Source organism: Pteropus vampyrus, unplaced genomic scaffold (assembly GCF_000151845.1).
Source record: "Pteropus vampyrus isolate Shadow unplaced genomic scaffold, Pvam_2.0 Scaffold518, whole genome shotgun sequence".
Classification (NCBI taxonomy): domain Eukaryota; kingdom Metazoa; phylum Chordata; class Mammalia; order Chiroptera; family Pteropodidae; genus Pteropus; species Pteropus vampyrus.
In genome coordinates, this window is record NW_011889299.1 from 995,382 (window position 1) to 1,009,789 (window position 14,408).

The 14,408-nt window shown below is 43.1% G+C and overlaps 1 protein-coding gene across 7 annotated transcripts in view; it reads left to right on the plus strand.

The window, feature by feature from the left end:
- PHF8 (PHD finger protein 8) overlaps nt 1-12,600 on the plus strand; it is a 98,051-nt gene extending 85,451 nt beyond the window's left edge. For 6 of the 7 annotated variants that reach the window (XM_011383404.2, XM_011383409.2, XM_011383406.2 and 3 more), the window contains 3 exons: nt 5,005-5,114; nt 8,791-9,127; nt 10,026-12,600. In XM_011383404.2, coding sequence (XP_011381706.1) covers nt 5,005-5,114; nt 8,791-9,127; nt 10,026-10,114 — 536 coding nt within the window. In that variant the 3' untranslated portion in view covers nt 10,115-12,600. Of the gene's footprint in view, nt 1-5,004; nt 5,115-5,876; nt 6,262-8,790; nt 9,128-10,025 lie in introns of those variants that run through there. The other variant, XM_011383410.2, reaches the window with a different exon arrangement.
- The last annotated feature ends 1,808 nt before the right edge of the window (nt 12,601-14,408 follow it).

Sequence of the window (14,408 nt, forward strand, 5' to 3'; positions counted from 1 at the left end):
TATCTTTTTTCTAGTAGCTTGGTATCTCCATTGTTTTTCTGTCCTTTTGTTTCTTCTGTCATTTTTTTTGGGGGGAGGGTGGTATTTTGTGGTTTTTTCCTCTGTTCCCTCCTATTTTATGTTATGTGTCTCGGTTCTGGATTTTTTGTGTATGGTTACCATTAATTTTATGTAAAGGATAGTGTGTGTGTGTGTGTGTGTGTGTGTATATACACACACACATACATATACATATGTAAATGTATACACACACACACACACAGTAGTCCTTTTTCTTCTACATGCGCCTTATCTCCATTCCTCTTTGCTAATTCAGATCTTTATTCCCTCCCTGTTCCATTTTTTTTTAATCAAATTATCCCTATTTATGCTGTATGTTCATTTCTAGGTCGCAGTATCTGTTGTCTTCTCTTTTTAAAGTGTTTTTTTTACCTTTAACTATTATGTAATATATAAGCTTATGATGATATCTTGTTCTTAATAAGGGTTTGCACTTTCCTGTTTCTGTCTCCCTGTTAGTCATCTTTTTCATAGTTACATATTTTTTGTCCTTTTATTTCAAGTAGAATGATCCTCTTAGTAGTTCTTGTAATGTAGGCCTTGTGGTGGAAAATTCCCTCAGCATCTGTATGTTTGAAAAGGTCTTTATTTCTCCTTTATATAGATAGGAGAACTTTGCTGGATATATTATTTTGTCTGGTAATTTCTCTCTTTTTATAGTTTAAATATTTGATTCCACTCCCTCCTAGCTTGTAGCATTTCTGCTGAAAAATTTGATGGTAATCTAATGGGTTTTCCTTTATAGGTTATCATCTTTTCCCTTGCTACCTTGAGAATCCTTTCTTAGTCATTAATTTTTGACAGTTTTAATATAATGTGCCTTGGAGAAGGTCTTTTTGAATTAAGATAATTAGGTGTTCTGTTTATTTCTTGGATTTGAGAATCCAGTTCTTTCCACCAGTTTGGAAAGTTCTTTTTGACTATTTGTTTGAATAGGCTCTCTGTTCCCTTCTCCCTATCTTCTCCTTCTGGTATATCCATTATTCTTATGTTGTATTTCCTGATGGTGTCAGATAGTTCTTGTAAAAGTTCTTTCATTTTTTTCACTCTCAATTCTCTCTCTTCTTCCATCTGTGTCATTTCTAAATTTCTATCTTCAATATCACTAATTCTTTCCTCCATCTGGTCAGCAATATTTCCTAAGCTTGCTATTTTATTCTTCATCTCTTTTAATAAGTTCTTCATCTGCAGAAGTTCTATTTGGTTCTTTTTTAGAGTTTAAATCGCTTTGGTACAGTATTCCTGTTGTTTGTTGATTTTTTTTCTAAGTTCTTTGAACTGTTAATGAGAATTTTCTTGCATCTTGTTGAGTTTTTCAGAACTGCAATCTTGAATTCTCTGTCATTGAAATTGCATATTTCTATATCTTTAAGTTTATTTTCTGGAGATTTTTCATTTTCTTTCTGAGCTACCTTGTCACCTTGGTTGTTAGTGATATTTCATGGACTATTTTTCTGCCTAGGCATTAATGGGAATGTACTCTGCTTTAAAAAGAAAATTTATTATATAGTGATCTCTCTTTAGCAGGTTGGTAAGAAGAAGTTTTTCTCTTGATTTCCAGTAAGTGGTGCCCAATCCTCCAGAACTGCCCAAGCCTCCTGGATGTCTGCTTTGAGGTTGAAAATGCCCTTTATTCTCTGGAGAGGTGTGTATCTCCTCTATGATCAGGTTGCCTTAGTTTCAGGGCTCCATCCCTGTGGTTGAATGTGAAGGGCAATGGGTGTCTGAGCCTCTGAAAAGGCCCTAAAGTCCCTGTACTGTGCCAACAGTCAGATGCAGTGCTGTTTTGCTTCCTTCCGAATCAGCCTGACTGGGTGGGGGTGTAGTGAATTGGGGGAGGCCAGCGTTGTGTATGGCTGTTTTCCTTCCAGTAATACTGGCCTTCAAGCTTCAGCTGCCTTGCTTCTATAGCTCTGCCTCTGTCACTGTGAGACTGCAGTGTGTATTTCAGTTCTGGTTGCTGCAAATTCCCCTGGGGCTCTGGGAGGGTATGGTGGTGGGGAGGGCGCAACTGGGATGGTAAAGGGAGGGGGCCAGATTCCATGACTCAGCTTTCTGCCTAGCAATCAATGGCAGTTGCTAAGACAAAGCTGGTGCCCCTCCGCACTAGGTTTCTGCCCTGTTCTTGGCTCTGTTGCATGGAATATGCTGACTACTCAGGCAGGACTGTTTAGAGCTTCAAAGAGAAAAAAAAAAAAAAGCCTCATAATTCCTCCCTCCCCCTCAACCTGCATGGAGCTCCAGCTGCCTTTTGCCTGTCTGTCTTTGATCCTCTCTCCCTTTCCACCACCCTGTCTCACGCGATTGGCCCACCCTTAGATTCCTTGATGCGCAGATCTCTCAGACATGCTTGTGTGTGGGTCGGGTGTTATTTGTTGGATTGTAGGTATTCAGCTTGTTGTAATTTGAAGGGAAGAGATCAGGGGAGATCCCTCATGCCACAACGCTTCTGACGTCACTCCCACAATTTCTTTTATAGTCTCTTTTCCCCAAAATCAGGTTCAAACAAAAAGGTTGTTTTCAACTTGAAACATCAACTTGCCCATATAATGTATAGGTCAGGAATTTGGAAAAGGCACAATGAGAGCAACTTATCTCTACTCTATTTTGTCTAAGGTTTCAGCTGGGAATATTTGAAGGCTGGGGGTCACTTAATGGCCAGAAGTTTTAATCATCTGAAGTCTTGTTAACTCACATATCTGGTGCCTGAGCTGGGAGGACTCAGACACTAGAAGTGCCAAGCAGAGTGCCACCATGTAGCCTCTCCATGTGTCTAGCTTCCTCACTGCCTGGTGACCTCAAGGCAATCATACTTCTTACATAGTTGCTCAGGGCTCTAAGTGTTAGTGCTCCAACAAGCAATGTAGAAACTGAAATTGCCTTTTCTGACATAGCCTCAGAAGTTTTGGAGTATCACTTTCACCACATACTATAGGCTATAAATGAGCCTGCTGAGATTCAGCAGGAGGGAACATAGGTTCCACCTATTAATAGAACCTGGGTCTTGTTTTAAAACCACTGCACTTACAAAACTATAGAGAACAATAGAAAATATACTGATGAATTCATAACCAAAAATTGAGCATTAACATTTTTGCTAGATTTGCTTTAGATCATTTTATAAACAAAAAAATTCACTGTTAAAGAAAAGACTTCAACCTCCTGAACTGCCTGTTCTAGAATCCGCACGTTTATACGGAAAGTCTCCTTTGTAATAATAATAGCTAACCGACCAAGGAATCTTTAAATCTAGGTCAGTACCACCACCACCTCTTTTTTTTTTTTTTTGTAACATTGCTTTTTTTCTTTAATTAAAAATAGAATAGTGCAATGAATTATCGTACACCCATCACTGAGATTCAACAGTTATCAAGATTTTGCCATATTTGTTTCATCAGTAACTTCTTTTTTAAAAAAATTGTCTATGCTTTACAGCAAATCCCAGATACTGTGTCATTCCATCTTCTACATACTTGTATGCATCTCTAAAAAATATGGACATTTTCTCACATAACCACAGTCCTGTTATCAAACTTAACAAAATAATAATTTAATATTAATCTTGATGTTATCTAGTACTAAGTCCATAATTAAATTTCCTCAGTTGTCTAACTAAAAATAATTTTACAGTGGATTTGTTTAAATCAGGATCCAAAGAGTGTCCATGCGGCATTTGTCTGTCATGCTTTTTAAGTCACTCTTAATCTAGAGCATTCCCACCTTTTTGTTTTATGCTTTTGATTTGTTGTAAAAAAACTGGTATGATTGTCCTGTAGCACATTCCACCTTCTAGATTTGTTTTCTTCCATGTGACATTGTTTTTTTAATGAAACCAGGCCAGTTATCTTGGAATGTCTGTTTTCTCATGGTGTCATTTAACTTGTTCTTTTATCTCTGTGTTTTCTAAAAACTGGAAGTAATAAGAACTGCTTACTTGATTTTAGATCTTTGACAAAACTACTTCCCAAATAATGCTGTGAATTTCCTGTCGCATTGCATCAGGAGATATATGAAGTTGTCTCACTATTAGTGACAGTAGGTTAATACTTAGTTAAGGGGGGATTTCCTCATCTCACCCTTGTCAAGTTGGTTTCTTCTTCTTGACTAGCAAGTAATCAGTGAGGCAGTACTTCGATACTATGTGACTATCCAGTGCCCTAGAATCAGTTTTTTCATTAGGGCTTGCAAACCTATGATTTTCTAATCCTGTCATTCCTTCTACATTTATTAGCTGGCATTCTTCTGTAAAGAAAAGCTTTCATCTAGGGCTGTTTGGTTATACTGAAATTCACTTCCTATGTAAAAGTGGGATGAGTAACTATTTTTTGATGCAAGATTGTTAAGGCATTATAAAAGGATTATACAAGAAGATGATCTTCAAGAGCTCATAGCCAGATTGGTAGATAAAACAACACACATCAACATTAGAGAATGAAGCAAGATAATATGTGCTATGTATTAAGTGACTTGTATATATTATAAGTTCAGGGGAGGGAGAGGTCAGCGTGAGCCAGAGAAGTCCTAGAGGTTTGCATAGAAGGTTGATTTCAGCTTACCTTTGAAGGATGGGCAGGTTTTGAAGAGGTGGACAAAAGAGAAGAGGATACTCCAGATAGTGTGGATGGTGAGGATGAAGGGAGAGAGGATGAGCTGTACATATTCTGAAGGTATAATAAGGAAGCCATTTTGTCTGGAGAAGCTGAGAATATGGATGTGGAAATAAGGTTGGTGAGGAAGATAGGCCAGGAGCAAAACATGGACTACCTTAAATGCCAATTCAGGGAAGTTAACTTTTATCCTTTTATAAGTATGTGCTTAAAGCACTTTAGGTATTTGCGAATTAGCTTCTTACCTGATAGGAAGCAGGAAAACCAATGAGGTCATCTTTGGGGGGCTCAGAGGTGGAAAATATGGTTGGCATTCTTTATCCTACTTCCTCTGCAGCCCGTGTGACCCCAACCCTACCGAAGCAAGACCGTCCTGTGCGCGAGGGGACCCGAGTTGCTTCCATTGAGACAGGTTTGGCCGCAGCAGCTGCAAAGCTGGCCCAACAGGTAGGTGCTAACACCCAGAGAATGGCCCTGCTACTGATCCTAGTTTGACTTAGAGCCTCAAAGTTCAGACCTTTGGGTTGTTAGGATCCCATTGTTTCATTGGGGAGTGGATAACCTTTTATCTTTATCCATGATAGTATCCTAGTTCTTCCTATATCCTTCAGATCCCAACTCAATGACAAGCTACTTCCACAAGTCACAGAGTTGACATGATTTAGGGTGAAAGAAAATAGAGTGCCAGAGAACAACCCTTGCTTTTCTGGATGTGTAAAATCCTCTCAGATGGGAGGGACCAGGTCTGTCCTTCGGTAACAGCATTTACCTTCAGCTAAAGCCCCAAGGAGGTGACTCAATTGAGTATACTCAACTACTCACCAGTATTGAAATTTACTTTTTAAGAGAGGCTTTTCTTGTCCTCTATACCAAACACTGTTGCCTTGATATTCACCCCCTGCTTCCCAAAAAACTTCACCCCCTAATTTTTATCCTAAAGGGTCACTTCACTAGAATCAAGTTGACATTTTACCATGTTAGAGTTTGCAGAGTTCATAAATGTGTATAATGGGCTCAGCAACTCTCTGAGCAGTTGGAGGGGAATCTTCTGGTTCTCTCCTTGTCAACATCTCCCTATCTTCTCATGCTACATTGTATAGCTTAGAACATTTATTAAGCATCTGTTTTATGTTAGGTGCTTCCATGTACAATGTCTCATGTGATCTGCCCAACATTCCTGCAATAGGTGATATTTTCATCATTTTACAGGTGAAGAAAATGAGGCTCTCTTTAAGTGACTAGTCCAGGAAAATAAAGCCAGTAAATGAAGGAGACAAGATTCAAACTCATATCCTCTAACTCATGTTACTTATTATTTAAATAAAATAAAATAGTTAAATGTTTATGTAATTCAACAATTATATCCTATTTTTAAAAAAATTTAATAGAATGGTGTTTTTAATATGTTCTATGGTGCTCTAGAATTACTGAGAATTGTCTCGGATGCTACTGTTGTGAGCCAACAGAGACCAAGCAGGCCAGGCGGCCCCTCTTTGACCTGAACGTCTCTGTTATCTGTATCCTATAACACCATGTAAAATGTAATTTGAAAAAAAAATGAGTTTATACTGCTTTAAATAAACAGATAAATTAATTAAAGGTGTGAAAACTACTCTTAGTGCCTTCTAAGGAGCTTGCTTCTGTTTGAGTTGATCAAGAATTACCTCAAAGAAAAGGTTTTGAAATTGAGCAGGGGTTTTGCAGATGAAGCTTTTGGTGGGGACAGGGAGGCATTCCAGGAGAAGAGAACTCCTTGATAACAGCATGCACCGTCTTTCTTGATTGGTTCTCTGGTCACCTCTCCTCCCTGACCTCCTGCTAGTCCCCTCATGCATGCCCTTTACACCAGCCATACTATTTTACTATGGTACTTGTAGTTCACTGAGTGTAGCAGATTATCTCATGCTTCTGTGCCTTTGCACAAGCTATTCCCTCTGCCCATTGAGAATCATGCCCTCTTCTCAGATGCCTTACTTAACACCCATTCACGCCATCTACCACCAGCATATTTCAGTATCCTGTGCTTCCATAGCATTCTCTCATGGTACTTGTAACTGTACTTCTGTGGCCCTTATTAAACTGTAAGTGCCTCAAAAGTGGGGATATATCTAATTTAATTTGGTATCCCCAGTATACTAAGCATGTGTTTAGTCAGTGGTGAGTGAGTGAATGAATGAATGAATGAATGAGCAGATCTTTCTGGATTGGAGGCTTCATGTTGAGGAGTAGGGCAGGATACATAGACGTTAAAAAATGGATTCTGGAGCCAGCCTGCCAGAGCTTGAATCCTCGCTCTACCACTGAGCAAATTACTTAATTTCTCTGTGCCTCAGTTTCTCTGTAGACTTTGAGGCTTAGATGAGATAATATATGTAAAAGCTCTGAAAACAGCACCTGCCACTGAGTATATATATTATAGACATGTTAGCTTTTCATCATCATTGTTATGAGTTGGCTAGGTATATGTGGCCAGACTGAGGAAGACCATGAATGTCAGGCCAGGGAGTTTGAACATGGGTGCAAACCTACTAGACTTTTTGAACAAAGGAATTGCCAAAGTCAAAGAGCCTTGTCATAAGGCAGTCTAGCCTTCCGTGGGGGAATCTGGGTGAATTATATGAGAAGTAAATAGGTAACAAAGGTAGAAAAATTTAAGCTACATGATCTAGATGTGAACAGATAATTTCTGGATTCAGATGAGAGAAATGGGAACAGAAATGCAGTTTCTACTCTGAGTGGAATAACAGTGTGGCTGAAAAAAAGAGATTCTGAAGCCAAATGGCTTGAGTCTGAGTCCCAGATTTGACACTTACTGGTCTTATAATCTTGGAAAAATGACTCAACCTCTCGTTGGGATTATAATTCTTCTAATACATCTTAAGAATATTAAATGAGTTAAATTACAGAACAGTACCTGGCATGTATTACTAATATTATTATTCTTGTCCACCAGAAGTTCCTATGGTAGCCACAGCCTGTCAGATCTTCTGAAGGCAGGAGCAGGCCTGTGTTGCCAAGAGAAGGCAAAGGAACATAATCACTGAGTTGGTCTGTGTGGCTGTGTAGCATTTCAGAAGGTGAAGTCATTCACATGCTCTCAGCATCTCAACCTTTCCAGGTTCTCAGGGCTCCAGATGTCCACTGTACAGGTACCCACTAACCAGTGGATAGTAAATCCACAGAGCAATGGATGGACGAAATCCAAGATATTGAGAGATGTTGCACAACTCCTTATTCTCTCCATCCCAGATGGAGGTTTTAAGACCAGTGACCTGGAGGATTGTCAAGTCCTCTATTAAAAGAAAAAGACCAGCAAGAGGAAGATATACCATCGTAAGAGATGAAGATAGAATAATAGTTTATCACTTATTGAGTACCTACTATGTACTACATGTTTTTATGTCATTATTTAATCTTTCCAACAATCCTGAAAAACAGATATTATTTTGCCTATTTTACAGATGAGACGATTGAGATTCAGAAAGGTTAGTAACTTAGTAACTTGACCAAGGTCATCCAACGTAGGGAGTACAAGCCTAGATTTGAACCCAAGTTTATCTCATCCCAAACCTACTACTATTCTTTTACTCTCAGATGTCCCATTTTGAGAAGTGTGCAAGTGGATGTTTAGATAAACCTGGTTGAATCCTGGACCCAACAGCTCTTCAGCTGTGAGGCTTTGAGCTCAGGATACTTAATAGCACTGCACCTCAGTTTTCTCATCTGTAAACTGAGGGATGTTCCTTCTCAGGGCTGCTCTGAAGAGTAAACGAGGTGAAGTATATAAAGTACCTCAGCTGCTGGCATAAATTTAGCTATTATTATTAGAAATGTCCACGATCCACTTCATAAAACTGACAGTGTTAGTACCAAAACTCAAGTCTCTGAACTCATTTACCTTCCTGTTGCCGCTGTACTGATTAGTGACAGTGATGGCTTAAGGATGGATTGTACCAAAGAGATGGCCTCAGGTACTGGAAGTCCTATATGTTTGTGTGTACATATATCCAGGCTAGACTTGGGTGGGGGTGGGTTGCACATCAACCATTATCTAGTTTCCTTTCTGGGAAATTCTCTTTTCTCCACTCCTGAATTCTCCACTTCTACTTGGCTTATGTTTCAGGAGCTGCAGAAGGCCCAAAAGAAGAAATATATCAAGAAGAAGCCTCTGTTGAAGGAGGTAGAGCAGCCTCGCCCGCAAGAGTCCAATCTCAGCGTGACAGCACCAGCCCCAACTTTGGCCACTACACCCCAGCTTCTCATCTCCTCCTCACCCCTACCTCCTCCTGAGCCTAAACAAGAGGCCCTCTCAGGAAGTCTTGCTGACCACGAGTATACAGCTCGTCCCAATGCTTTTGGCATGGCCCAGGCAAACCGCAGCACCACACCCATGGCCCCCGGTGTCTTCTTGACCCAGCGGCGCCCTTCAGTTGGCTCCCAGAGCAATCAAGCAGGACAAGGTACAACTGCCATATGATAACTGAGAAGGATCTTAAGGCCACCGGCTCCAAACGCTATGAACTCTGGTAGATGAGAATACCTAGGAGGGACACTGGCGGCCAACCTAAAGTCTTTGGACTTGATTTCATAGTCCGTGAAGAGACATTGACTGGTGTTAAGCAGAAATAAGCTCAGATGGGTTTAGAAAGATGCTTCTGGTGGCCAGAGTAGAGGCTGAGCTGAAGGTAGGAAGTCTAAGGAGGAGGTACATGCAGAGATTCAAACTGTGGTGAAGAGAGGCTGGGGCTCTGGCAGAGGGAATGGATAGAGAGGGGATAAGTTGATTGAATATGGAGGTAACGTTGGACATGGGAGGCGATTTGATGTGGAGAGGGGAAGAAGACTCAAGCCTTCCTTTTCCTCACTTTGGCCCTCAAAGCCCAGTCCCCAGAGTATACAGCTCAGCGGGGGTGAGGTTGGTGTGGCATTGGGGTGAGGAGGATGGAGGTTTCTAATGAAACGAGGCCCTGGGGGTGGCAACTTCAGGGATACTGAGTTATAATCACTAGCCAGACATTTGTCAGGCACTTGAGGACAGGCAGGGACAATCATCTCCTTGAAGAACTTGGGAAGGAAAATTACCGGAACCAGAGAAATCAGTGGGGGAAAGGAACCAGACTAACCAGGGAGTCCATAGCTGCTGCAAGAGGTCATAGGAAGAAGAGCCAAGGCATGTGGTCGTGAATGGAAGTAGTTAAGGAGGGCTTCTTGCCCAGGATGGGCCTGAGGCCAGGTGTAAGGATGTGGAAACTCAGTGGGCAGAGGAAAAGGGGATGGGGTGGCCTTAGAACAGTTGATGTTGGAGTTGCTGCTGGAGCCCTTGCCATAGCCTGTGCTTACCTCTCCCTTCCCCTACAGGAAAGCGTCCCAAAAAGGGCCTGGCCACAGCAAAGCAGAGACTCGGCCGTATCCTGAAAATCCACAGAAATGGCAAACTACTTCTGTGAACTCCCTTGTCTTCTGCCCCTCACCCCTTCACCCCCATTGCCTTCTCCGTTGTCAACTCTCGGGGCACTCCTGGATCCTGTCTGCCCCGGACAAGGTGCTGAGGCGCATTGTCCTGCTTTCTTGGAACTGACCAAAGGCAGAGACTCCCCCACAGTCCCCTTTACTGACCTCCAACTCCCTTCCCCACTTCCACTAAAGTATCCTGCCTTCCTTCTCCATACCTCTGAGTCACAGATAAATGGGAGAAGTTTCCAGCTGACTAGAACCCTCTTTTCTGCTGCTCAAACCCATTTTCTTTTCATTAGCCTTGTCTCTCGTCTCTACCTAGAGCCATAAGGCAGGATGAGGAGAGGCATGAGGAGACCCTGGGCCCTTCGGTATTTCCTGGGTCATGAAGTGGAAGGCCCAGTGCTCAGCACTTTCCACAACTCCAGCCCTGTCTCCAGAAGGCTGCCCACCTCTGCCCATTCTTTCTTCCCCTTCCTCTCCCCAATCTAGTAGATGTATCCCATTCAAGACTCGTTCCTGGGGGAAGGGTCTGGCCTTTGCCTTCTCTTGCCAAATGCCACATGAAAATAAAGAGGAGAGCCGAGAGTCTCCGTACTGCCCCATTATGGGCCATTTCCAGAAAGGCCATGGGCTGACTTCACTCATCTTTGGGGAGAGATTCCTGTCACTTCTCAAGGTTGGGAGAGGACCGACGCCCAAGCCTTTGACCATGACTTTGTAGCCCATTGGAGGAAGCTGCTTTTGGCTAGAGGTGAAGCCCCCAAATCATGCTGAGCTCCAGGGATTTGCCTGGATTTTGAGGTCCTGCAGAACATTATCCACGTGGCTGGGGCTGGGTCCCAGCAGGTGAAAAACTGTCTCCTAAAAGCCTGAAATCACTTGCCACTGAAGCAGATAACCTGGGCTCTACGGCCTGTTCCCTTCACCTGCACCACTGAGCACAGCCTGGACCTTCCGGGGAGGATGTGGCAGGACTGCTCAGCCCTGGGTTATCCATCAGGAGTCTTCCTGCTTCTTTCCCCACCTGGTGTCTTGATCTGAAGACCTCAGAACTCACATCTTCGCTCCTGTGCCTCTGTACGCCCAGATGTCAGGTTAGCGCTCGAGCAGAGTGCAGGTGGCCGCTTAGGAGCTCAAGCCTAGGAGAAGAGGCACCCATCTGTAAAGGAACAGATCGTCTGATCCTCCCCTCCCCCTCTTCCCTTTGTGTGTGTCTCTCTTGACCAGACAGTGCCCACCTTTCTCCCTCCCCTTCCCCCAACTCCCTCTCTCTCCACCAGTCCTGCCTCCGTGGTAACCTGGATTGAATGGAGAATGTCCCCCTCCCTCCATTTTGGCACTGCCCAAGTAGAGTGCATCCTTACCCTCTATCCCACTCCAACCTCACCCCAGTTTGCCCATTGCTTCTGGGGAACTTAACAGCTACCATGCAGGCCACAGGGAATATGTGAAACTTCCCTTGTCGTCTTTGTGTCTCCAGTTTGTCTTTTCTCCACAGTCCAGATCTACTCTCCTTCCTTGGAATCAGGGGTCCCTTAGCCCCATTTGCTTTTTCTATCTTGGGGACCCCAGGGGCCAAGCAGTCCTACATCTAGTCACACCAAAGGCAAAAAGCCTGGCTACCTCCCCGCTAGCACGTGAAGTCCCCACTCCCCTCCGCTCTGTTTCTGCCTAGCTTTGCTTTTCTTGGGGTTTTCAAGGCAGCAGAGGGTACTGAGGGGAGGGAAAGGGGGCAGCTTGTGTCTCTGTAGGCTACTGCGTGACTAGGCCCTGACTGCTGTAACCAAGACCCGGACCCCAGCCTTTCTGCCCATTAACAAGCCCCCCTTGATCTTTCAAAGGCAGCTAATTGCTAGCAAATCCCCCAAGTTCCAGGCCTCTTTCCTCTCTGTTTCTTTGTTAGAAGTTTCTGTGGAGCCGAAACCCAACCTCCATTTGACCGGGTTTCTGTTTAGTTTAGTTGGGCTCTCAGAGCTTCCTGTTTGTTGTTTTGTGTTTCAAATGAAAAGCAAGTTTACCCTCAGAGTTATGCTTTTCCAAAGAGGCTAGTTGTGCTTTTTTAAAAAATGTTTCAGGTTCTAAGTGAAGTGAGTTGGGGAGGGGTTGGGAGTTGCAGTAACCAAGGTTTAGAACACGGTGAGAGAGTTACCTCTGGTATCCAATACCCAGCACAGAGCTGGGGGTAGGATAGGGGGCAGGGAGAGAGGATTTCTATTCACCTTTAATATATTTTTACAAAAAAGCAAACAATTTAAAAACAAGCCCACCGCTTCTGTACATGTCTAAATATATTTTTAGAAGTGGGTAGGATTGTGAATTTCTGATGCAGGGCCTTTTTATAAACAGGTTAGAATAGCATCATACATACTTGTTTTTTTCCCCTGTTTTTTTTCTTATGTCGTGTTACTAATGTAATTTATATTTTTTTTCTAGATCCTCCCTTTCCTATAGAGATAAAAGTGATTTATCTTGGCAATTCCTTTGCTTGGCATTATTTTTTTGTGGTGGTGGTGGTGGTGGTGGTGATGGTGATGGTGGTGGTGGTATGGGGTCCAGGAGCGCTGCCTTATCTTTACGTTGTCTCTGATCCACCTCCCATCAACTTAACATTCCCCTGGTTCCCGACCATATACCTAAGGTGGAGAGGGGACAGGATCCCTGCCCTCATAAGAGACACAGTCCACACACCAGAAACATAATCAGAAGGCCAGTGAGTAGAAAAGAAAGGGTGCAACAATTCAAAATGGCTGACAAGATTGTTGGGAAGGCTTCCCATAGCTTCCATGGGCTGTTTTTAGTGGCAACACCTGTATCTTCTTTCTGTGAATGTGGAGTTTTGAGTTTTCCTCCTCCTCCCTCTACCCCTCCTCCTCCTTCTCCTTTCCTCTTCCTTCCCCTCTTCTCCCCTCCTTCCTGTTCCATCCCCCTCCTCCCCCTCCCTCCTCCCCTCCTTCCTCCCCCTCTTTCTCCTTCATCTTCCTTCCTCTTCTTCCTCCCTTCTCCTCCCTCTTCTCCTTTCTTCTCTCTCTCTCTCTCTCTCTCTCTCTCTCTCTCTCTCTCTCTCTCTCTCTTTTTGACATGCTCCTCGAGGCCAAACTTGATTACTGTGCTTAGGGCTAGTGCAAGGGATAGAATATAAGTATTAGACTTAACATATCACGTTCATTTCCTTGTGCCGGACACTGCACTTAGTGTTGTATGTATATTGATTCATTTCATCATCAGCATCCTCATCCTGCTGAGGAAACGGAAAAAAAACCCTTTCAGCATCACACATCATAAGTTGTGGAGTGAGCCTCATTTCAGCATGTGTCCTTATCTCTGTTCTACCACCTCTCACTATTAACCATTACTATCTATTGAGTACCTTTTCTGTGCCAGGCATTGAGCTAGAGATTTTATATGGGATATCTCATTTAATCCTCATTGAGAACTCTGGGAGGTAGTTAATGGTCTATTTTACAGTGAAGGAGACAGAAGCTTGTCAGTGGTCTCCCAAAGCAGGATCTGCCTGACTCCAAAACTCATGTTCTTTCCCCTCACCATGTTAGAAAATCTTTTATAACTAATGACCCAGCAGATGTTTATTGAACACCTGTTTTTTTGCAAGATATGGCATTAAGAGTTGAATCCTGAGGAGAGCTCCCAGGGTGATGTTGGGAGCCTGAGTTCCAAATTCACCACCACCCTAACTCTTTCTGACCCAGGTCAGGGCTGCTTACTGTCTGAGGGTCACTGTAAAAGGAGTTTGAACCCAATCAGGACTTCTTTTGGAGAATCTGCTTTTGTGGGTCTGGGATAATGCTGTCTGGGTTTGGTGCCTACTGGCTAAATGACATCCAGCTCTCCTAATTTGAATCTTGATATTAGGATTTAGAGAGAGAAGGTTCTTGTCTCAAGCATGGGGAACTGTGTCTTTTGGTAGAAAAGCAACAGGAAAGAGAGGAGAGATTTCAGAGCCCTTGCAGGAATGGTGGGCTGGGTTCCCTTTGTCACCAACTCACCCCACCCTCCCCAGTGAGGAACCAAAATCACTGTTACCAGTCTCAGAGTATAAGGTAGAGTCTTGGTCACCTTACTCATCCAGGCAGGAGGTGCCAGCAGATCAGTCTCCTGTCTAAACATTGGAAGGAAAACAAGGGCACCCAACTTCAGTCTCCCCCCTTTCCCATATAGAATGGAAAAGTGTACAGGGCTTATCACTAAGAGCCCAAATTACTAACCAATAACTAACTAATTTGGGGGAGATGACTTGTCTGCATCTCAGTTTCTACATTTGCCAGA